General features: G+C 42.1%; 1 protein-coding gene across 1 annotated transcript in view; it reads right to left on the bottom strand.

The window, feature by feature from the left end:
- SYNE1 (spectrin repeat containing nuclear envelope protein 1) overlaps nucleotides 1-23,232 on the bottom strand; it is a 387,878-nt gene that overhangs the window by 17,057 nt on the left and 347,589 nt on the right. The window contains exons 131-141 of the mRNA XM_081094059.1: nucleotides 19,958-20,120; nucleotides 16,998-17,185; nucleotides 15,986-16,136; nucleotides 12,677-12,859; nucleotides 12,282-12,419; nucleotides 9,226-9,417; nucleotides 7,739-8,072; nucleotides 6,012-6,080; nucleotides 3,939-4,081; nucleotides 1,708-1,834; nucleotides 295-506 (exon numbers count right to left, since the gene is read on the bottom strand). Coding sequence (XP_080950185.1) covers nucleotides 295-506; nucleotides 1,708-1,834; nucleotides 3,939-4,081; nucleotides 6,012-6,080; nucleotides 7,739-8,072; nucleotides 9,226-9,417; nucleotides 12,282-12,419; nucleotides 12,677-12,859; nucleotides 15,986-16,136; nucleotides 16,998-17,185; nucleotides 19,958-20,120 — 1,900 coding nt within the window. The remainder of the gene's footprint in view (nucleotides 1-294; nucleotides 507-1,707; nucleotides 1,835-3,938; nucleotides 4,082-6,011; nucleotides 6,081-7,738; nucleotides 8,073-9,225; nucleotides 9,418-12,281; nucleotides 12,420-12,676; nucleotides 12,860-15,985; nucleotides 16,137-16,997; nucleotides 17,186-19,957; nucleotides 20,121-23,232) is intronic.

Below are 23,232 nucleotides of genomic sequence, written 5' to 3' on the forward strand. Positions count from 1 at the left end.
GTTCAAAATTTTAATCATTTAAAAACACCAATTCATTAAATCATACGTGATTATTTATATGGGGGCTATTTCCACAACGTGGTCCATCTTCCTGTCCTTCCAAACCTTCTCTATAAGCTCTGCTTAGGGAAGGGGGTGGGCAGGAGGGGGGAGCACAGAAGGTCCCTGTGACCTTCTGCTGACAATTTCCCTGCTGCTGCATCACAGCAACACAGCTGGGCTCGTGGCTGCACCTGCTCAGGCCTCCCACGGGTCACTGTCTGGCTGCACTGGGAAAGGCCAAGGGCAGCTCACCTTGAGCTTTTTGATTTGCAGCTCAATGGACTGGATGTCGGTGCTGAGCTCCAGGCGCCGGAGCCGCTCCAGCTCCTCCTCCGTCGCCCCCAGCCAGGTCCAGATGTTGTTCAGGTCGGAGCCGAACTGCTGCCACTTCTGGAGGTTCTGTTTCATCCGCAGCTCCTTGCTCAGGGCCTGCGCCTGGATGAGCTCCCACCGGTCAATCACACCTGTGAGACAGGACGTGCACACAATGGCCGGCATTCTCCTCCACCTGCTGGGTTTGGGGAAGGCTGGGAGCGTGCACTGGGCTGAGTTTAATAGCAACAGAGAGAAAGGAATCCCCCGGCATGTCTGTTTCCGTCAGCTGTAAAGAATAGCATCACGGCTGTTCTTCCGATCTGCATTTTTAATGGTGACGGAGTAAAAAACAAATAAAAAGAGCTACATGGGGTTTAACACTGCCAAGAGCTTTATGAAGTAATGAGCAGCAGTGTGACCCAATTCAATTCTTGACGTCTCTCTGCAAGAGAGCTCTGAGAGTATACATGTAAAATGCCTGACTAGCCCGGTCAGCTGGCTCAGTGGTTGAGCATTGACCTATGGGCCAGGAGATCACATTTTGATTCCTGGTCAGGGCACATGCCCAGGTTGTGGGCTCGATTCCTAGTAGGGGGCCTGCAGGAGGCAGACCATCAATGATTCTCTCTCATCACTGATGTTTCTCTTTCTCTCTCTCCCTTTCTCTCTGAAATCAATAAAAAAAATTGTGGGAAGCTATCCATTGTCAAACACTATCATGAAAGTGCAACAAAGAACTTGGAAGGCTGATGAACCTTAAGCTTTTGCAAGGGCTAAAGCTATGCACCAATTGTTCTGTTGAGATCATGGTGACTTGAAGCAAATTCCTGACCTAATAGTCTCAAAGTAAATCTTTACTAATATTTACTAACCTTTGAGATAGTCTGTCTGCTACTGGATTGCCATGCCTGAGGGGAAGATGTGTATCTAAAAATTGAGTAAAAACTAACAGGTCCAGGGCTTCAGAGAGCTTCTCCACTACAGGGAAGTTTCCACCTGGTTCCCCCACGATTTCTAAATTCATATTTCTTGTCTAGTGTTTTCATTTGTGCGTTGGCCCCTTCTTCAGATCCAGAACCCAAGCCATGCTGGTTGTGGCATCACAAAAATATTTAATATATAAAATAAAATAAAATAAAAAGTGCCTGACTAGTGACAGTAGGAACAGTGCACTGAAGTGGAGGGGACACGGATGCATTTCACCTCCCTCTCTGCCACAGGAGGTCATTGGGACACGGAGACAAGCTCTCAGGACGGAAATGTGTAGACGGAGGTAAGTGACACTTGCGTGCAACAACGCACTTCCGAGCCTTCCACGCCCCTGCCTTGCCCTGAGCGGCACTCACTCACCGGCCGTCTGGGCTTCAGTGCTGGTCAGGTTCACGAAGCCGGGGAAGTTCTCCTCTTCCTCCTTCAGCTGGTGCTCCAGCCTCCTCACCGAGTCGATGCTGCCGCTGCACTCCGCCAGCAGTTTCATCTGTTTGGACCCAGAAAACAGGCCCCGTCACCAGGCTCTCACATTCCCACGAGTGCAAGGGCTTCTGGGGAAATGTCTTTGAGGTTCCTCAGAAAGCACAGCAGCTGTGCCACTCTGCTAAACAAGGCCAAGTTCAAAAGCATGCTTCTTAAACATGTGACACCTCCATGCACACATAAAGCAAGGCTCAAAGATATACTTTGCATATGTGCTTTTGCATGGGAAGTCCTCAAAACATTTTTGAAATTAAGTTTATAAATCCAGACAGACTAGGCCCTGCTCGGGTAGCTCAGCTGATTAGAGCGTTGTCTCGATACGCCAAGGTTGTGGGCTTGACTCTCTGTAAGGGCCCATACAGGAAGCAGCCAGTGAATGCTTATAGAAGTGGAACGGCAGACACATGTTTCTCTCTCCTTTCCTCCCTTCTTCTTCCCTCCCTGCTCTCTCTTTAAAATCAATAAATTAAAAAAAAAATAACAAAGACAGACTAAACCCATCTTGGGTTTAAACTCGGAGCCCTTAGCTGGTATTATATTACATAATTTCTGGCAAGTTGCTCCCTCTTTCTTAAACTGAAAAGCGGAAACAACAATATTACCACAAATCTCAAAGGAACATTTTTTTGCATTAAGTAATTAAAATACTTAAAAGCATAAAGCAATATTAAAACCAGCTGCTTCATGAGAAACTGGAACCATTGCTTTATAGGTATTAAGGGAATAAAGTCTAATGTCAAAGGAGAAGCTCCCAACTCCATGCTTAGTAGCATGGCATTCGAAGATTAAAGGAACATGTCATTTCAAGGCATGCCTGCCCCACTGACCATAAAGTCACCTTTTAAAGCCTGTAACGAATCACATTGCTATTAAGTGACTTTGATTGCTTTTGATTGAGGTTGACTATAATCTCAGTGATGTCAGCACTGACCTCAGGAAACTATATTATATTTTGCAAAAAGAGGTTTCACTCTAATAGAAGTCGGTGTAATAGGCCAGATTGGACAGGAAGTGAACTCATGATTGGTCACTCTTCTGTAGTTGTGGGGATGTGAACATCAGCATGTACAACTAGAATGGTTCTCTTCTCTGATTTCAAAAAGCAGTCTGTGTGACTTTGGAAAATTACCATTTCTTTCCTGCCTTAGCCAGTTTTGCTCAGTGGATAGAGCATCAGCCCACAGATTGAAGGGTTTGATTCAGGTCAAAGGCATATACCTCAGTTGCAGGCTCGATCCCTGGCCTTGGTCGGGAAACAACCAATCATTGTGTCTTTCTCACATCAGTTGTTTCTCTCTGTCTCTCCCCCTCCCTTCCACTCTGTCTAAAAATCAATGGAAAAAATATCCTCGGGTGAGGATTAACAACAACAAAAAATATTTCTTTCCTTTTACTCGGCAGTCTCTGGGGTGGGAAAAGAAGGTATGAAGCATGGATGAGATTTCCTTTCAGACTCTCTTGCTTGAATATGTGTAGGAAAACAGGTAGTTCTCTGGGAAAAATTATTTGGTCAGTAACTTGAGCAGAGCAAATAAAGTCATTATATACTTTCCTAAGAGCTTTAAAAAAAAGGAGCGGTAATATATACACTCTCTTGCTATCTTTTCCACAAATTCCTCATTAGAATTGTTTTCTCCAGAATGAACATACTAAAAACAGAAGACAAACACATTCCCAAGGCCATCCAGTGAATCAATAAGCCCAAGAAAAGAACTTAAAAAATTCCTTGTTAGTAATCTATTAGCTAAAATCTGTTGCTCCAAGGATCACCATGGTCCAAACACGATTAGCTGAATTTGGAAAAATGCCTAATCACTTTCGGGAGCCAAAGCATTCTGTTACTTTCAATTAAACGGATCTCACGAAGTTCTCCGTGTAAAGGAACAGGCGGGCCGTTGCAGTAGGCTAGTGGGCCTGCCATGGTCCAGCTAGACGCAACAGGTAACCTGCTGCTAACAGGGCTTTGTTTTGCACACCCACGCTTGAGTTCAAGGGCAGCGTGGTGTTTGGAGTGTTCATAAAGCCTTCGTGCCCCAGACAAATTGTTCTCTGTCACACAACTGTGACTTCCAGGTACCTGTCCGCATCGCGGAGGTCAGGATACTCACGTAGCCGCGGTAGCTGGCGTCCAGCTCTGGTCCTGTGGGAGTTTTGCTGCGGATGATATCTTCTGTTTCCTGCATCCGAAGGCGGCTGTCGTCCAAGGCTTTGCCCAGTTGTCGGATCTGTGACTCTAAGGCACTGGGATCCCCTGCAGGGTCAACCATAAGAGTTTTTACAAGCTTTGCAAGCGTGACCTTCAAGAAGTTTAAGAAATTATTGCAGTTAAAGCTGTATAGACACAGCATGGGTGAGGACAATTATAAGGCAAGTTTAGTACTGACGTGCTGGTGAGCTAGGCGTTTAAAGGACCAGACTGATGAACGTGCTTCACTAAGAGTCTGAGCTGCCTGGGTACTGCAAAGGGCTCTGCAGTGGGTTCTACCAGCCCCTGCACCTGCCCCTTTTACAGTGGATCCCCTGAAAATCTGCACACTGTGAGCTGTGGAAGGCCTTTCTAAAAACCTCGTCTGCTCCCCAATAACTGCAAGGCAGCTACTTGTCATGCTCCGTCTGCAGTCACTTCTGAAGCAGAAGATGACACGGCCTCTCATTTTCCTTTCTGCATCTCAGCAGAAGACAGTGCCCCTCACGTGCCAGGTGGCTGTGTCATTCACTTAAGGCAGGACTTCAAGTTAGCCAAGAAAAGACTCGCTCAAGATAGGTACGTATGGAAACAGCAAAGGAGCAATGACTTGCTTTTGTTTAAAACTTGAATCAAAAGCAGGAGAAAGCTAAGACTTTAGCATTTCCCTCTCAGCTTGCTCTTCCTCACAGCCTAGAACTCCCGGCTCATTCTCCTTGCGGAGATGCAATACCTCTTAGCAAAATTATTTGCATGCGTGTGGGCATGCATGTGTGTGTGCACACGGCAGTGTGCTTGCATGTGAGTATTGCAGTCTTTAACTGGAACAAGAACATGGATTATCAGAGTGAAGCCAGCACAGGGTGAAAGCAGAACAGATATCAGTAAGCCTTATGACTTTTTGTTTAAAGGTCTTCTAACTACACCTGGAAGAGGTCTTGCTGGGAACCAGGCTGGCATCATCTCAGCAATGGTACTTTGCTTCCTGTCCTTTTGTTTTAAAAAATTTAAGTGTGAACTAATAGCCCAGCTATTCATTACCACATCACTGTGTTCCAACCCTACGCTCCACCCTCCTCCAAATTACTGACCCTGAACTACATCCAGTTTGTCTAGTGCTGTGGTCGGCAAACTGCGGCTCGCGAGCCACATGCGGCTCTTTGGCCCCTTGAGTGTGGCTCTTCCTAAGCCTTAGGAGTACCCTAATTAAGTTAATAACAATGTACCTACTTATATAGTTTAAGTTTAAAAAATTTGGCTCTCAAAAGAAATTTCAATCGTTGTACTGTTGATATTTGGCTCTGTTGACTAATGAGTTTGCTGACCGCTGGTCTAGTGCATTGTTAAGCAAAACTGGTTTCATGTTGCTTTCTTTCATTTTTCTTGTTTCAGGAATCCTTCTGTCCTGAAAGAAAAATCTACGTCTTAAGGCCTGTGGAATACAGTTTTCATTTCAAAGTATTTATATGTGGTCAGACTTACTAAATAACATTGACACAGAGCTGAACATCTGGTCTCAGTCCTTGTCTAATGTGTGACCCCTGAGATCGGGAGGATGAGCAGCAGCCCAAGGTCACCCATGCAGGCTGGTGGTTCAGCCAGAGCCTGAGCCCTGACCCTCCAGTCAGAGGGAGGTGGGCGACCCATCAAAGCCACAAAGTCAGGGCTGCTACAACCCCACAGGGCGCCGGGCACACATGCTGACGACCAGGGCTTCCATCCCCTGTTCCCTGTTCCTGATGGGCATGGCAGGTGTGCACCTCATGAGGCTGATCACCACTGAGCAGGCGAGAAGTTACTGCACTTGGCTATTCAGATCTTACTCTTGGTGTTGCTTAACCTCATGTTTGTTTTTGTTCTCGTGGTGGTACAGCAGTCAGAAGAGAAGAGTCTGCCTTAACATGCTTGTGCCACAGAGCCGAGAGAGGGACAGGCGGTGCTGAGAGGGGCCTGTGACAGGAGAGGGCGGGAGGCTGTCTTGGCTGGGCGTGCCTACCAGAGGTGTTTCTGATGGCACTTTCTGTGAGTTTTACATAGGCCTCGGGGCTTTCGGGGATCATGACATCTGCGAAAAGAGCACAGTCTAAGTTGATAGGTAAGTTCTGGAAACATCGATTCCCTTGTGGCAGGAAAACAACTTTCCTGGGGAAAAAAGGAAGTTAGTTCTGTAGACAGATAGCTCCTGGGCACGTTTTCTTGAAGTGAATCCTAGCGAGGGCTCCCACTCGCTGGTTGAGAGTGTTTTATGAGACAGGCACTGTGTCCGGCAGTCATGTACCCTCACAGCAACCCTACAGTGAATGGGAGAGTCATTCCCATTTTATGGATGAGAAAATTGATGCCCAGAGGAATTAAGTTACTTATCAAAGTCTCAAAAGCTACTAAAGAAATTTCAACCCAGAGACTCAGATTCCAGAACAGTGCTAAAAGAGGCCAATGGACATAACGTGAGCTGCACGTATAATTTCTAACGGCCAGGTTCAAAAAGTAGTAAGAAATAGATGAAAATAACGTTAATACTTTATTTTACTAAATCGATACATCTAAATGATAGCATGGAATCAACATGTTCATGTTTAATATTCTTTCTTTGTGTAAGCCTTTGAACTTCATGTATTCATGGAAGTGTGGCTGGCACAGCAAAGCTCAACAGCAGTCACATTTCAGTGTTCAACCGTCAGCGCACCAGTGGCTACATACTGAACAGCGCTGCTTTCCATGCCAAATGCCTAACTATTAGACGATACCATAAAGACAAAACAGAAATGAGAGAAATCACATCTTTCACTAAGGTACTCGAGCCAGAAAACCGCCTCAATCCCAATTCTGTCAGCCATCAGTTATGGAGGAGACTGCTTATGATTTGTCACATCTCTTCCCTTCTCTCTATTTCCCAGTGCTGCTCCTTTAGTTCAGGCCACCATCCCATCTCTGTCCTGGATTAGAAAACGTTTCCATTTGGACTCTCTTCCTCCCAATGCACTTCCCTCCATCTAGTACTTTTAAGACAGGTTCTTTGAAAATATGCACCTGATCACATTGCTTTCCTCCTTAGACCCCTGCTGTGGCTCCCTATTACCTTCTGGATAAAAGCCAAACGCCTTTCCATGTGAATAGGCTGCGTCATGACCAGGTCCTGGTTGGCCTTTTCACCTCCTCTTTGTCCACTCTATGCTTCCCAATCTACAGCCTTGTCGCTGTGAACAAACCTCAGTGCCCAGCAGTACGGCGGCTACTCAGAAAGCTGGGCTGGGTGCCCTCTGCTTTCCTCCTCTGAACATTGCTGCATCCACCTGACCAACTCCTCCTCATCCTTCCGGGCTCAGCTCAAGGTCCCTTCCCTAAAGCCATTCCTCAAAGCTCCGGGTTAGGTGTCCCCTGGTTGTGCTTCTGTACCTGCCCATGCACGTTAGATCCTGGTGCCAAACACGTCCTACTTATTGTCCGTGTCCCACACTTGAGTGTAAGGAAAGGACCTGGGTGTTCCCAGCGCTTAGCAAAGCGCTTGTCATACTGTAAGGCCCTAGGTATATGTGGGATAAATCAATGGCCATGCCAACTTTTGTATTTGATGGTCACACGGATATCCAATGTTCCCTTATGTACACTTTCCCTTCATGGGAGAAGGAAGAAGATGGGTCTGCTGAGTTACATGTTTCCAGTACAATATCCACTCCCTTCTACTTCCTTTTAAGCTTGTATATAGGAAGCACTTTTTCCTACCTGATAAGCCAACAGCTCCCCTGAGGTAGAAATCTTTGTCTTCCTGACCCTCTTCATCCTCAGAGGGCAGAGTTCTGGACACGGCAGACTCCAGGTCACGACTGAGGTCATAGTCATGGTCCCACTCCAGGGGGATGGAGTCCACACTGGCAGGGGTGTCTCGTCCTGACCGCTCGCTCCGGAGGGGCTGGGCGAGGGAGAGGGAGGGGTTGGAGGAAGGCTGGGGGGACAGCACGCTGTCCGCGGAGGTGTCATGCCAGCGGAGGTCTGAGAGAGCTGCCGAGTCCTCCAGCTCCAGCTCCCGGTCAGAGAGGTCGTGCTCATCGTCTGGGAGCTAGAAAGGCAGTCAAGCCAACTCCGTTACCGCAGCGACCAGGGGATCCCTCCTCAGGTCTTGTCCTGCCTCTCGCCAAAGCTCAGAGTTCACGCTTGTCGGGGTCACATTCCTACCTCAGTGGGGATACTTTTAAACTTCCTATCACCAAATAACAAGAATCTTGTGCTCACTTTTAAAAATGTCTTATAAATTAATCTAACAAAGCCTCAGTTTAATCAGCACTAAAATGGAAATAATATTAAAAGCTACTGCCCAGCTGGTGTGGCTCAGTGGATTGAGTGTCATCCCATGGACCAAGAGATCCTGGGTTAGATTCCCAGTCAGGGCACATGCACAGAATGCGGGCTCAATCCCCAGTAGGGGGCGTGCAGGAGGCAGCTGATCGATGTGTCTCTCTCATTGATGTTTCTATCTCTCTTCCTCTCCCTCTCTATCTAAAAATAAAAAAAAAATATTTTAAAACAAACAAAAAACTACTTCAAAGAATCAGTAGAAGATTAAATAAGATAATGTAAATAAAGGCAATTTAGTACTATGCATGCAACACAACACAAACATAGTGGCACATGTCAGAAACAGAAGGAAATCACTGTTAAGATTATAGCTTGTCCATTTTAAACTTATATCCCAGACACAAAATATAGTTAACACAGAAGGTTCCGAATATTCTGGTAATAACATCTCGACACTGAGATGTGATTATGGCAGCAATTAGGGGAATGGAAGAGAAAAAAATTCCACAAAACAACCTCATCAATAGAGCAACTATTTACATTGTTCACGTTCATCTCCTTTCTTCTAGAAGCTTCTTTATTTATCTTCCATAGATGATATGTGCCAAGTACTCTTCTAAGCTATCTATCTATCTAGCATCTATTTATCAATCATCTATCCATCCTCATTTCATGTCCCAAATAATCCTTTCTACAAGGTAGGCACTGTTATTAAACTAGTTTCACAGTTGAGGAAACTGAGGCAAGATACGTGAAGTAAATTGCCGAAGGTTATGTAGCCAACACATCAGAGCTGAAACTGGAACCCAGGCATTCTGGATCCAGTGCCTGGGCTCTTAGCCACTATACAACACTACCGAACCCCACATCACGATTTCTCTTTAGATTTGACAACAATGAAGACTGGTGTTACATACAGGCAGGCGGATCAGTTTCTTGTGGTATCTCTCCACGCGCCCGAAGACCTCCTGGCAGTAGCGCCGCAGCTCGTCCAGCTCCTCCTCGATGATCGCCGCATCCAAGGGCTCGCTCTTCTCAATCAGCTGCTCTCCTTGGGCAATGATCTGCTCGATCTTGTTGTGGTTCAATGAAATTTCCTGCTGGAAGGCCTAGGGAGCACACATCCCACGTGATTTTCATTGCTCATATTGACATGAAATAATAAGCTCCATCTTTAGAAAAACCACGTGGGGAATAGTGAACTTACCCTATACAATGACAAGCCACGAGGCTTTTACTTTATAAAGTAAAACATAAACATTTTAAGTCAGAACATGAGTTGGAAATGGAATCACTGAAATTCCATGACCAGAAGCATGCCTTTGGCTACTCCAATCTACTACCATGGACAGGGTGGGCAGAAAATCAGAGGAGAAAACATTCAAACCCACCATGAATCCATAGCACTGGTTATCCCTGGTGACAATCAACTGTAATCATTACAGTGCCAATGAAATAAATGTAGCACTTTAAAGAAATATATTGAATATTTTAATTTTAGATTTCTTGATTGTACATCAGACATGACTAAGAGAAACCAAGCCAATGACAATATCACCAATTCTACTCAGATGATTTTTGCTGTTTCGGGACATGAGCAGGAAAGATGAAAATGATTTGAAAAATAAGTAATTCTGGAGAATCATTTAGACTCACTTTACATGGTTCAGAAGAGTTAAGCTACTTGGGATAAGTGTCAGGGGATACATTTTAATTCACAAGAATAAACTCTGGAATAGTCAGAACTGTCTAATAATGAAGACTGCAAGGGGAGAATAGAGGGCCATAATGAGTTCTATGTCCCTGCCAGACTCCAAAAAGAAAAGCTCAATTACCACTTGGAGTAAATGCCCTGCCAAAGGTTTTAAATATTGATTTGCCTGTGAGACAACTTGGGAAAGTCAGGGTGGGAGGGATGGAAAGAGGGGTTGGGCAAAATACCAGGCTTAACTATTTTATGATTTTTTTCATCCTAATATATGATTAAGAGCAACTTTCTGTTTTATTATAATAACCTAAGGTTATAGCCATCATGATTTTATGTAGTTGTTAAATCTGTTTAACTATCTTGGGAAGAAAATTTCATAAGATGCTTTGCAAATTATTCAAATTGTTAAATACATTTCCACTTAGAGAATCCTTTTATCTAATGTAGTGGATGTCCCTTCTGTTTAAAATTTTAACTAGCCACTGTAGTTGAATTATATAGTGAAGTATGTAAAATATGTTTAAAATTAACTTGGCATCTAAGAGTGTAGAATATGTGGAATGAAATTCTAATATGAGAAAGTTGTAATTCTCTGAAACATAGAGGTCAAATAAACTATTTGAAGGTGCCAGAAACAAACCAGGAAAACACACACACACACACACACACACACACACACACACACACACACACACAAAACTAATCAGGAAAAAAGATTCCCAACACTGTGGTTATCAAGTTAATAAATAAAAGTAATATGTTAACGGTAGGTATCTCTGGGTAGTGCTCTATATTTCATTTTTAATATCCTTTTCATTTAAAAAAAATTTTTTTCAATCAATAAGAACTAATTTCTTGGTCTTAGAGAAGATCTTATGAATTTGACCCCAAAGGCAAGTGGAGTAAAGGCAAAAATAAATGAATGGGACTATATCAAACTGAAAAGCTTGTGGACAGCAAAACAAACCAAGAACAAAACAAAAAATCAATCAACTGAATAGGAGATGATATTTACAAACAACAGCTCTGACAAGGCGCTAATATCCAGAATATATAAAGAACTCATACAACCCAATACCAAGCAAACACACAATCCAATTATAAAATGCACAGAGGACTTGAACAGACACTTCTCCCAAGAGGACATATAAATGACTAATAGATGTGTGAAAAGATGCTCAACTTCACTAGCCATTAGGAAAATGCATATCAAAAATACAATGAGATACCACCTCACACATGTTACAATGGCTATTTTCAACAAGACAAGTAATAGTAAGCTTTGGACAGGCTGTGGAGAAAAAGGAACCCTCATTCACTGCTGGTGGGGATGTAAGCTGGTACAACCACTATAGATAACAGTATGGAGGTTCCTCAAAAAATTATGAATAGAGTTACCATATGACCCAGCAACCCCACTTCTGGGTATCTACCAGAAACATTTATTCACAAAGATATATGCATCCCTTTGTTCACTGCAGAATTATTTATGGTGGCCAAATCATAGAAATAACCAAAGTGCCCTTCGATAGATGAATGGATAAAAAGGATGCGGTGCATATACACAATACAATACTACTCAGCCATAAGAAAAGATTAAATACTACCATTTGCAACAACATGGATGAGCCTTGAGAGTATGCTAAGTGAAATAAGTCAGACAGAAAAAGTCAAGAAACATATGATTTCACTCATAGGTGGGATATAAAAGTGAAAGCAACAAATGAACAAACAAGAGAAACAAACACACAAAAACTCACACAGACAACAGTATGGTGGTTACCACAGGGAAGAGGGGTGGGAGTAGTGAAGGGTAAAGAGGGTCAAATATATGTTGATAAAAAATGATGTGACTTTGGATGTTGGGCAACATGAAGATCACGTATCCTAGAAATGTACACTTAAAACCTCTATAATCTTATTAACCAATGTCACCCCCAAAAATTAAAAAAAAAAGAAAACTGAAAAAAGTTACTATTTTTTTCACCAAAGGATCTGCACATCTCTTCCCCTTCAGCCTAACCCATGTGGCTCAATGGTTGAGCATTGACCTATGAACCAGCTATCACATGCCCGGGTTGCAGGCTCAATCCCCAATGTGGGGTGTGCAGGAGGCAGCTGATCAATGATTCTCTCTCATCATTGATATTTCTCTCTCTCTCCCCCTCTCCCTTCCTCTCTGAAATCAATAAAAATATATTTTGAAACGATCTTCCCCTTTGACTTTCTTCACACTGATAAGCTGAAGAATCACTAATCTATTACCTTGAGCTGTTTTATTTTAGCGTGAACATCACACTCGGAAAAATGCTCAATATTAGTGAGCTGTAAATCCATCTCCGTCAGCCACACCAGAATGCTGTCCCGTGCCGTCTCAAACTCCTCACGCTGGCCAATGAAATGCTGGAGGTGAAGAGAAAATCATAAAAATTACAAAGCCCGCATATTGAGACGGTACAGCCAATTCCAATGGTCTTCTGGAAAGTCATTTTCTTAATGAGCAATGAGAACCTGCATCCTTTAACATATAAATTAACCCTAGATCCCCCTCTTGCCATCCCTATCTTACAGAATCACAGTGCTTATGTCTTAATACTGTGTTCGAATGGCCTGGCCCTGTCCTCCCGGCCCCTGAGCTACCGAGGAGGCAGAATAAAGACCTTGAGTCTGCGCAAGATGGAGCTGACGCGCTTCTGCAGGTTGTCCCATCGCTGGTTGCCTTCGTGGACCATCTGCTTTAGGCTGCAGGCGGAGTCCGTGCGGTTCTCTCTGGCCAGGCGGCGGTACTGCTTGTTGATCAGCTCCAGCTGGGTCAGGCTCTCGTGCACCTGTCGCTGGAAAGCCTAGGACCACAGAGAAGCACTCAGTGAGGGAGACCCATCGGGGGCTCTCGGCCAGGGTGTCAGGGCTTCAGGCTGCAGGGTGAGGGGGAGGGGGAGACGGAAGTCACCCTGTCATGGACAGGCACCGGCCAGTCTCTAATGAGCGTGGACATCCCCTTCTTAAAGGGAAATAATGTAATCAGCGTGGGGAGAGGGGGTGGAGCATACAAAAATGTGCACGGAAACGGTTACTAATAAATATATATGTATATATACAAATACACAGACATATATCCCATATATACTGCACACTTCTACATATAGAATTTACACATATATGTATACAATATAGCGTTTAAGATAATTAACAGCTAGAACAAAATTTTCCCGTAAAACAAACTTATTACATAAATATTTATGTATGCTGAAATGAGTTTGAAATGTTCACAATTCCTGATATGAATACTGAGAAAAGGTATCTACAAAAGAACTTTCTCTTTATTTGTAAAATATGTAATTTCTTAAAAATCCAGAAATTGCCTCAATTCTGGTGTCCATTAAAAAAATAAAACTACCTTTTGCAGAATGCCCTTTAAGTGCAGGCTATTATGAACTCTTAAGATAAACAGCCTAGTAAAATACAGGTGATTTTACATTGAAAAAAGTTTGGACCATGCTCTATTTCTTTTTTATTGCTTCAGTTTTTATAAAACATTTAGAAGTGATGTAGCATCTTACCCGGTACTGTTTTATTTAATTTTTTTTTTATAGAGAGAGGAAGGAGGGAGAGAGAGAGAGAGAGAGAGAGAGAGAGAGAGAGAGAGAGAGAGAGAGGAGAGAGAAACAATGATTGGTTGCCTCCCTTGTGCCACACGGGCCAGTGCTATTTATGTTTACAATTCAGAGTTTCTTAAGGTAAAAATACCCTTTATTCTTTCTCTCTGCAATCTAGCATAGCCCAAGAAAGAATCATTTGACCAAAATAAAGCTTTTTTTTTTTTTTTTTCAAACTCATGTGTATGACTTACAACTGATTTTCATCTTGGCCTTAGACAGAAAATTGTACAATTAGTTGGACTGTCCTCATCTCAGTCCCAGCGTTTGGCTTCCTTTGGACCCTCAGACTGTTTATATCTGTCACATCTCTGCTCTGGAATGGCTTTCCTTCCGAGAGGTGCTTTAAGAGCCTTCATCCTAGTAAATCAATTACTTTTTTCTATCAAAGTTTAAATTATTACCTCAGAGAAGGAGGTGGTAAGAAAAGTTCAGCTTTTGCCATTACTAGAAGTCACTGGAGTGTTGGCAGGCACCCCCAGATCTGTCCCAAATATTCATGCCAAAATTTAATTTTCGTGATTTATTTTTGTCTTGTAAGAAAATTAAATATAAGATGAATGATAAAATCATTCATTGCAGGAGTTAACGATATGACTAACGCTTGCTGTAAAATCTGAGAGTCTAAAATAGCATCCAAAAGTATCTTACATAATCTTCTTTGTAGTATAAGCCAATTATAGAAGTCTTAACCTTTCCGGAGCTGAGCGTGCTAAGATGCAAACAGGAATACTTCACTAACATTGGTTCACCCAGGATGACCTGCATCTACTGTTGGGCGACTGTGGCTTTTTACCAAAGGTTTTCTAAGGAAGAACCTTTTAGATAGGAAACATTTTCCCCTGGAATTTAGTGATATAGTTACATTCAAATCCATATTCAGATGTCGGAAGAACACTTATTTATTTCACGCAGTATTTAAACATTCTTATAAGTTCATATACCTGCCCATCCCTGACTCTCAGATTTTAAACCTCACTAGACCAACAAGCAAACGTCATAATTATGATCACAGGCCTCGGTAAATATTGTAAGGTAAAAATGAATGCATCTGGCCCTAGCCAGTTTGGCTCAGCGGATAGATTGTCGGCCTATAGACTGAAAGGTCCTGGGTGTGATTCAGGTCAAGGGCACATGCCTGGGTTGTGGGCTCGATTCCCAGTAGGGGGCATGCAGGAGGCAGCTGATCCATGATTCTCTCTCATCATTGATTTTCTATCTCTCTTTCCCTCTCCTTCCCTCTCTGAAAATCAATAAAAATATATAAAAAAATAATAAATAAAGAACCAATGGGAGTTACTTTTAAAATAAATTAAAAAATGAATGCAGCTGAATTGGGTTTGATTTTTATTCTGACTTTTAAACATCTTGGGGAGCTTTGGGCAGAATGAATAACGGAGAATAATTTTTGTAAGACACATGCATCAGAACCATTTGCTGTCGGTATTGATGAGTACACACGTCTGCCTATTTGGGAAATGACAGGAGAAGAAACTTCAAATTGAAAAAAGGTTGACTTCATGCTATGCCGGCCAAGAAGGTTTTCTCCTATCACAGTGATGGGGCAGACTCAGGATTGTGGGGAATGGGAGTCAGTTATTGAAGGATTCCTGCCTTTGTGAGTGTGATTAGGCTGGCTATTTTTGTCTCCACAAAATTGAAAAGTCTCCGTGACTCAAGAATGGCACTGCTCTTCACTTATAATTAGAAGTGGCTCGTGGTTAAAATGTTTTATTCAATCTGGAGCCAACTCCATTTTATTACTGAGATATATATATATATATATATACCATGCTCCAATTAGGTAAAAATAAATGAAGAAAATATATTTGGAAGATAGATTTTTATAGAATGGAAAACCATCATATTTTAATCTTAAATAGTTGATTGTGAAGAATAGGAACTAAAAAGAATGCCAAGATCTTTTGGAGAGGGGTGTGTGTGTGTGGAGGGGAGGGGCGGGTGCGGGGGGGGGGGGGGAAGGAATCCTGATATTTGTTTTCTAATAAAATTCCTCTTCATTACTTTATTTTGTACTGTATTTGTAATTCTTTTACTTAATTATTTATTTTTGTATTTGCAATTCTTTTATTTATTTATTTTTGTATTTGTAATTCTTGATCATCTTAAAAGTCTCGTACCCCACTTCTTGCCTGTTTATGAGATGGTAATAAAGATGGTCACAACCTTATCCCCCAGCTGTTTGAAGAAAAGAATGTGCGGGTGAACATGAGTTTCTGTCCTGGGACACCCACTACCAGCTGGGGACTGCCACAGCAACAGCAGGACGAGAGATTGGGAAGGATAGCTCACCTCGAATTTCTTCAGTTCTTCCTTGGCAACTGTATAGAGCACCCCGGAAGAGCTGGGGAAGGCGGCTGTCCTTTCGGAAGTCTTGAGCCAATCTTCAAAACGCGAATAGTCATCCAGAAACTTCTGCCACAACTGCCATGTCTCTTCAATTCTGAGACAGAACACGAAAGAACAGAGTCTGACTGTTTGGGACCGTGGGTGCTCCAGAACCTGCCACGGGATTAAGACCAAACACGCAGCTGCGGTGCCAAACAATCGCTGTGCTGGGGCCAACTCTGACCCGAGTGCAAAGGGGACAACTGTTGGAGCTGACACGATGCAGCTGTTTTGTGGGTTTCTTTTTAAACACATCCTGCGGCTCTGGATGTGGAATTAGTCACATGGGTTGTTACATGCACATGATGTGAACTGTTCGGAAAAGTGCAAGGAAGTGTGGAAGCGCAAGGCCACGTTTGCAGGGCGCACATGCGTGCCAAGGCTTTGCTGAAACAAAACAAGGTTTGAAAACCCACTGAAGTCCAACATCAAACTCACCCCCATCAAAATCAGTCTAGGACTGCAAGACAAAGAGTGAGCTTTCCAGAGTTCCCCAGAGAGCATAGAGATTACGGGCCTTAAATCACTACCTTAATTTTCTAACACAGCACTGTCTTTTCCTGCCTTGAATTTCAAAGGGCTTTAAGATAAGCCCTTGGCTTTATCATTTAATTTTTAACAACAGAATGGTATTGTTCAACCACCAATTCTGTAACATACTTATTCAGCAAAGGCATATTTCTCTGAATGATATTTAAATGGTTAGGTCAGGCCTCATTTGGCTTGTTATATTTGCAGGTTACCTTTCTATCTGCTTGTTTTCCCAGCTAAATGTGGACAACGACGAATTCGGAAAACCCAGGCTATTTCTGGACTTTGCAACCGAAAGGAAATAGTGACCAATGGCTACTCTGGGTAATTTTTTTTTCCTTTTTGGTCCTTCCTCTTTCCCAGCGGTTTGAACATCCCAGCTTACTTGAGCCTTCTTTCCATGGACATGGCACAGATATTTCTCCATCGCCGGTCCAGATTCCGCGTGGCCTGCTGGATGGAGTCACACTCGGCGTCGGTGGCACACGCGTCACAGTCATGCAGCAGGACCTCACACAGGTTGAGGACGGAAGCCACGCCTGTGCTGTGCTTCTCTATGTCTCTCTGAAGGTCCTGTGGGGAATGAGACACGCTTTATTGCAATCCTGGTAAACACACGGGAGACACTGCCTGACAAATGGTTAGGCCCAATGTTGACAAATATTTCCTTCAGTGCATGAGACTTCAACTTCATTTATAAAATACGGCAAGCTCAAAAGCATGAGTAAATGAATCTAGAAATATGTCAGCTATGTGAGCAAAATAGAAACTAAACAAATGAAATAGACTACATTAGCTATATAAAGAATAAAATGAGCTTCCTTAGGGATTTAAAAAAAATGAATCTAGACAATAGTGTGATGAAGGCCTAGGAGGGGCAGGTGCGAGATGGAGGGGGTCAATGGGGAAAAGAGGCGGGGACATCTGTAATACTTTCAACAATAAAGATAAAGTAAAAAAATATAAATCTTGCCCCAGATTCAACTTCACAGATATATCACTTCTATTCCCATGGATAGATTGATCAATCAATTGGTCAAAATAATATATGTGTTCCTGTTAACAGCTGGCACTCAAGATCTGGGATTTGATCTCTACAGATATGTTAATTCTACCATTGTTAAGAGGTACTGTGGGTTTAAGGGACCAAGGTTGTCTACTCTGTATGATGACATCATCATTATCATCAGCAGCTTCATCAGCAGCTTCCTCAGTAAGCAATTTTATTTTTATTTATTTATTTACCTATTTATTTTTTTCTCAGTGAGCAATTTTAAATGAAGGACATAGATATGATGGTAAAGAAGGCATTGAACTTTGTGAAATCTTTTTATTAACTGCAAAGAATATCAGCGCAAAATATACATTATTTTTTCCATTAAGCTTTTAACTCAATGTACTCAAAGTATTCCATCACTAAAAGTGAGTTCATTTTTTGCTTGCCTTATTAATTATGGTCCTTAATATATTTTCCTTTTCTTTGATACAGCTCTAGAATATGCTTAGCTTTTCTCTCATTCTAAAGATAATTCCTCAATTTACTCACATAGTTGGGATTAATATTCTTGTATGTATGTTCTCTCTCACCTTTTTCTCCCGACTAGCTAGGCTACAGTGGGTTGGCAGTGTTGAGAATATCTGAAGTCTAATCACTCCTTATTCAGACTTTTAAGCAATCTTCCATTTTAAAACCATAGACTTAATATCTCCACATCCTGAGCCTTTTTGGAACTCTGTGGAATGAATGATCTTTCTCCTTCCTCCATCTGCTGACACCATCACTATTCACCTATTCAAAATGCTGTTGGATGTCTGGCATCTCTAGCATCTCTTCTGTTCTCTTTGCAATTGTGGGTTTTGACTTTCTTTTCCCCCTTCACTATCATTGCGTTGGGGTTTTAGTAGTTGGTGGGGCAATATGTGCATATAATCAATTTGCCATATTCAATTAGATACTGTTTTAATTTTCTTACCTTTGCTAAATTACAATACTGGTCATTAAATTTTAACTTTAGTTATCACTTGTAGTTGTCATTACCATGTTCTCCAGGAAATCTGGATTATTGACAGTCCCCCTCAAAGTTCAATCATCAGAATTTCAAACATCAAAGAGTCCATCAGAGGTTTTAATCTTACAAAAATAGAAAAAAATACCCTAACAAGTGCTTGTGAAAAGAAATGCTAATTTAAATATCAAAGTAAACCCAACACCTAAAAAAATGTAGTTTAATGTCTATTCTCATTGGTTTAAATAGTTTGAAAACTAAAAATATATACTGTTTCATAGGATTGCAGAAATAGGTCTGTTTATATATTTTAAACATTTTTTACTAGCAAGTTAAGAAACTTGGCTATAGTGGCCTAAATACTAATAAAAATAACCAGAGTGTGGACAGAATTTTCAACGACAATCTAAATGCATGGAGTAGTAATACTTGATGGGGTTGGTGGGGTTTATTTACGGCAACTGGAGTCTGCTCTGCTTAGTAAGAAGCAGCAAGGGGAGTGGGAGGTGGAAATCCCTTCTGTATGCATTTTTCAGCATCACCCTCTTTTGCTTTGCTGGGGTGTGTATTGTATGCCAGTGGAATATGCTGTCTTTGGTACACATATGAAGGTGAAATTACTGCGTGTGGTCTGCAGGTCATGCAATCCTCCTTTCAAAAGACAATTATTTTAGACACTAAAATCTCTAAGTATGCACTGCAATCTTTCTCCAAACACTACTATATGAAATTTTAAATGGCTCCTTTCTGGCCAGTGTGGCTCAGTTGGCTGAGCACTGTCTCATTCTCCAAGGGGGATCTCTGGTTTGATTCCCAATCAGGGAATATACCAGGGATTCAGGTTTGATCCCCAGTGGGGACATGTACGGGAGAGAGCGATTGATGTTTCTCTCTCACATCAATGTTTCTCTTTCTCTCTTCCCCTCCTCCCTCCCTCTCTCTAAGAAAAATCAATAAAAACATATTTTTTTTAAAAAAGGTTTCTTTCCAAGTTTATGGTAGTGAACTAGTGATCTACAAATAAATAAACAAAACAGACAGCATTATTTTAGATACATCATTGCTGCTCAACCTAACCTACCATCTTAGGATGGTTTCTTGATTGACCAACAACATTAACCCTGTGATGACATATCTTCTTAAGAGTTAGCACTGTGGTGACATGGAACTTATTTACCCCAAACACCTGCCTGGGCAAGGCCTCCCCTTACTCACTAAACCTGCCAAGCACCCTCCACACTTTCCCTCCCGAGTCACCTCTCACACCCACGCTCTGGCCAGGCCAGGAGGACAGATATTCAAAAGCCTATTTATTTTCTTCAATTTTTTTCCGATTTACCTGCTGCTCCTGGAGCTTCTTCTGTATTTCTTCTGAGTTGCAAGAATCATAGACGATGGGCTTGGCCAGCTCTGACTCAATGTGAGCCAGCCAGGTCCTCAGGCTGCTCATGTTCTTATCCAGCTGCTGGACCGCCACCAGAGTCTCCTTCAGCTTCTTGATCCTGTGGGCAGAGAAAGGACATCCACTTCAGAGAAAGGCCCACTCGTGTTTCCCTCCCGAGCAGCAGGGAGCGCTAGGTCTGAAGACAAGTCACCAAAAGCCAAAGTCCACCCTGCTCAGCCACTTACTGGCTGTGTGACTCTGGGCAGTGGTATAAACTTCCTGTATTTGTTTCCTCATCTATAAAATGGAGATGAAGTGAGAGTACTAGTGAGATTTAAATGAGTCTAATGCTCCAGGGAACATGGGGGGGAAATCAACAAATATTGGCTATGATTACAGTCAGTATAGCTGTAACAACATAATAGGGATAGAACTCCCATGTGTCACAAAAGTTATTTCCATAAATGATATACTAACTTACACTCCTATGAAGATTGCCTGGGAGAAAGTAGAGATTATGAAGGCACAGTGTCGGAATGCCAAGGAGGCCGGGGATAGAGAGGATGGAAGGGGGGTTGAAGGGAGATGAACGCGTTGTAGGAGATGAGATTGGTGGGTAGACTGGAGTAAGATGATAAAAATCCTGTAGTGACACAAAAATGGGTTTGTATGCAGTTTTAAAGATGATTAGGAACTCTGCCAAGATTAGCAAAAGGATGATACCATCAGTCTTGATTTTAAGTATAAAAGTTTGAAGGGAGGCTATTGTGAGAGCCCATTCGGGAAGTAAACAAAAGAGTCCAAACAGCTCCCATCAAAGCCTCCACTTGGGAAACAGTGAGAACAGAGGTGAGGACTGGGTTGCTTAATTTATGAATAGGCATGGTGTGAGGCAGAAGGAGTGAAAAATGTGTTTTGCAGTTGGGTTCTGTCTCAGAGTATACTTGATGAGGAGCAAGTTTTGGGGGTTAATGGTGCATTAAGTTTGGGATACGATGAGTCTGAGGGATCAGGTCAGACATGTAAGGAAATGTAGTTTGTGGGTCCAGAGGAGAGGATGGAGTTGGTTGCAATGATTTAGGTGCTGTTGGCATAGAGTTGAAGTCCTTTGAAAGGGTGTGGTCAAAGTACAATCTGAATGCCTCCTCTATTTTTTAAATATGTTTTTATTGACTTCAGAGAGGAAGGGAGAGGGAGGGAAAGATAGAAACATCAATGATGAGAGAGCATCATCGATCAGCTGCCTCCTGCACATCCCCTAGTGGGGATTGTGCCCACAACCCGGGCATGTCCCCTGACTGGTATCAAACTGGGACCTCCTGGTTCATAGGTCGATGCTCAACCACTGAACCACCCCGGCTGGGCGAATACCTCCTGTACTAGATTCACCTGGTTTGTCTCATATAAATGCAGGTTCCTAGATCCAAACCCAGAAACGCTGCGCCTGTGGCCAAGGAATTTGAGTAGTTGATCAAGGGAAACTAAAGTTAAGATATACACTTACGGTCAGGGAGTACTGTCAATGATTTTAAGAAAGTAGGCAGTGAAGGTAACTATGCTATGGCACCTGTAGAATAATCTGGCTACTAGAAAGAAATGATTTGTTTGTTTTGTTTAATGCAGTTTAATATTTGGAATAGCTTTATAACTTGTTTTAGGCAGAGAATAAGGAATGATGAAGAAGATGCCAAAAACATAAGAAAAAGAAGAGACATTCCAGGTGATGATAGATAATGAATAAGGACGCAGAGGAGACGGGTGAAAAGCACAAGGACAGGAACAGGTACATGAGTTTATAAAGGTGTTTCCAAGGGAGGGCAGGGCACGAGCAGGAGTTTGGGAAGGACACATAGTATTTCTCAACTCTATTATCATCGAGAAATAGCATCAAAAAATCAATTATTAGATTTCTGGTGAGAACCTGTCATGGCTGAGTGTGTAGAGACTGCTCTCAAAAGCACAGTGATGTGGATGATAAGTACACGATGAGTGATTTCTGGTACAGCCTTGTTTAAAAGTCAGGTTTTCTTTTGGACCCTCAGGCCTGCCTTTTGGTTCAGGAAATGTCATCACCTTTGATACTGCTCATCATATAGATCAGCGGTTCTCAACCTGTGGGTCGCGACCCCTTTGGTGGTCGAACAGCTCTTTCACAGGGGTCGCCTAAGACCATCCTGCATATCAGATATTTACATTACGATTCATAACAGTAGCAACATTACAGTTATGAAGTAGCAACGAAAATAATTTTATGGTTGGTTCACAACATGAGGAACTGTATTTAAAGGGCCAGAAGGTTGAGAACCACTGGATTAGATGAATGGCAGATGAGCTCTACAATACCTCCATCATTGAGGTGTCAACTTGGCTTGACCAAAGAGGTATCTATTTAAAAAATAGTCAAGAGCAACATGACCTTTTAAAATCCGAGGGATGTGATATATTTCAAGGCAGAGATGTACAATAGAATGTTCTCAAAGACTGACAATTTGTACTCAGAGTCATCAAGTATTTCTCGGCTCAATTACTTTCAAATAGTAAAGAGATGATTCTCAAGCTAGAACTGTGACAGGATCCCGCAGGGGGCTTTCAGATTTCACATGCCTGCTGCTCACTTCCCACCTCCCCACACTCCTCCCCAGGTCACTCGATAGGCTTCTCAGGTCAAGAGCCACTGCTGTGAAGAAAATATCTCAGAAGCTAAGTATTTTGGGCATTTTTATCATTTTTAATTGCATAAAACTGGTATCACCACTTCTCTTATAGTTTCTATATACCTATAAATCAATGTTTATCAGATGAAAAATCTAGTCATGACACAATCACTTTTCCCCTGTCACATAAATACTTTTAAAAGAAGGTTCACTATGGCCAGGGTAATAATAATACCCTTATTTCATTAATTAAGATAATAGTAATAATGCCTATATTTGAATAACATTTCAGTTCATAAAGCCACTCTTAGGTGTATTACCTTATTTTTTTTCAATTGTATTTAAAAATTAGAGTTATCTTTTACAAGATAACCTATTAATTAGGGAATAGAAAGCATGTGAATAGAAAGCAATATGTATATCACTTCCCATAATTCCATTATAAATAAGACTTCTCTAATTAACTTTATAAATATAAATTGTACCCTGTCCCCAGGGCATTTCAAGGTATTGGCCTTAAATAATAGTCCCAAGAACTTTTACATACAATCCATTTATCTTTTTCATATGTCTAAG

This window comes from Myotis nattereri, assembly GCF_964212035.1.
Source record: "Myotis nattereri genome assembly, chromosome: 6".
Lineage (NCBI taxonomy): Eukaryota > Metazoa > Chordata > Mammalia > Chiroptera > Vespertilionidae > Myotis > Myotis nattereri.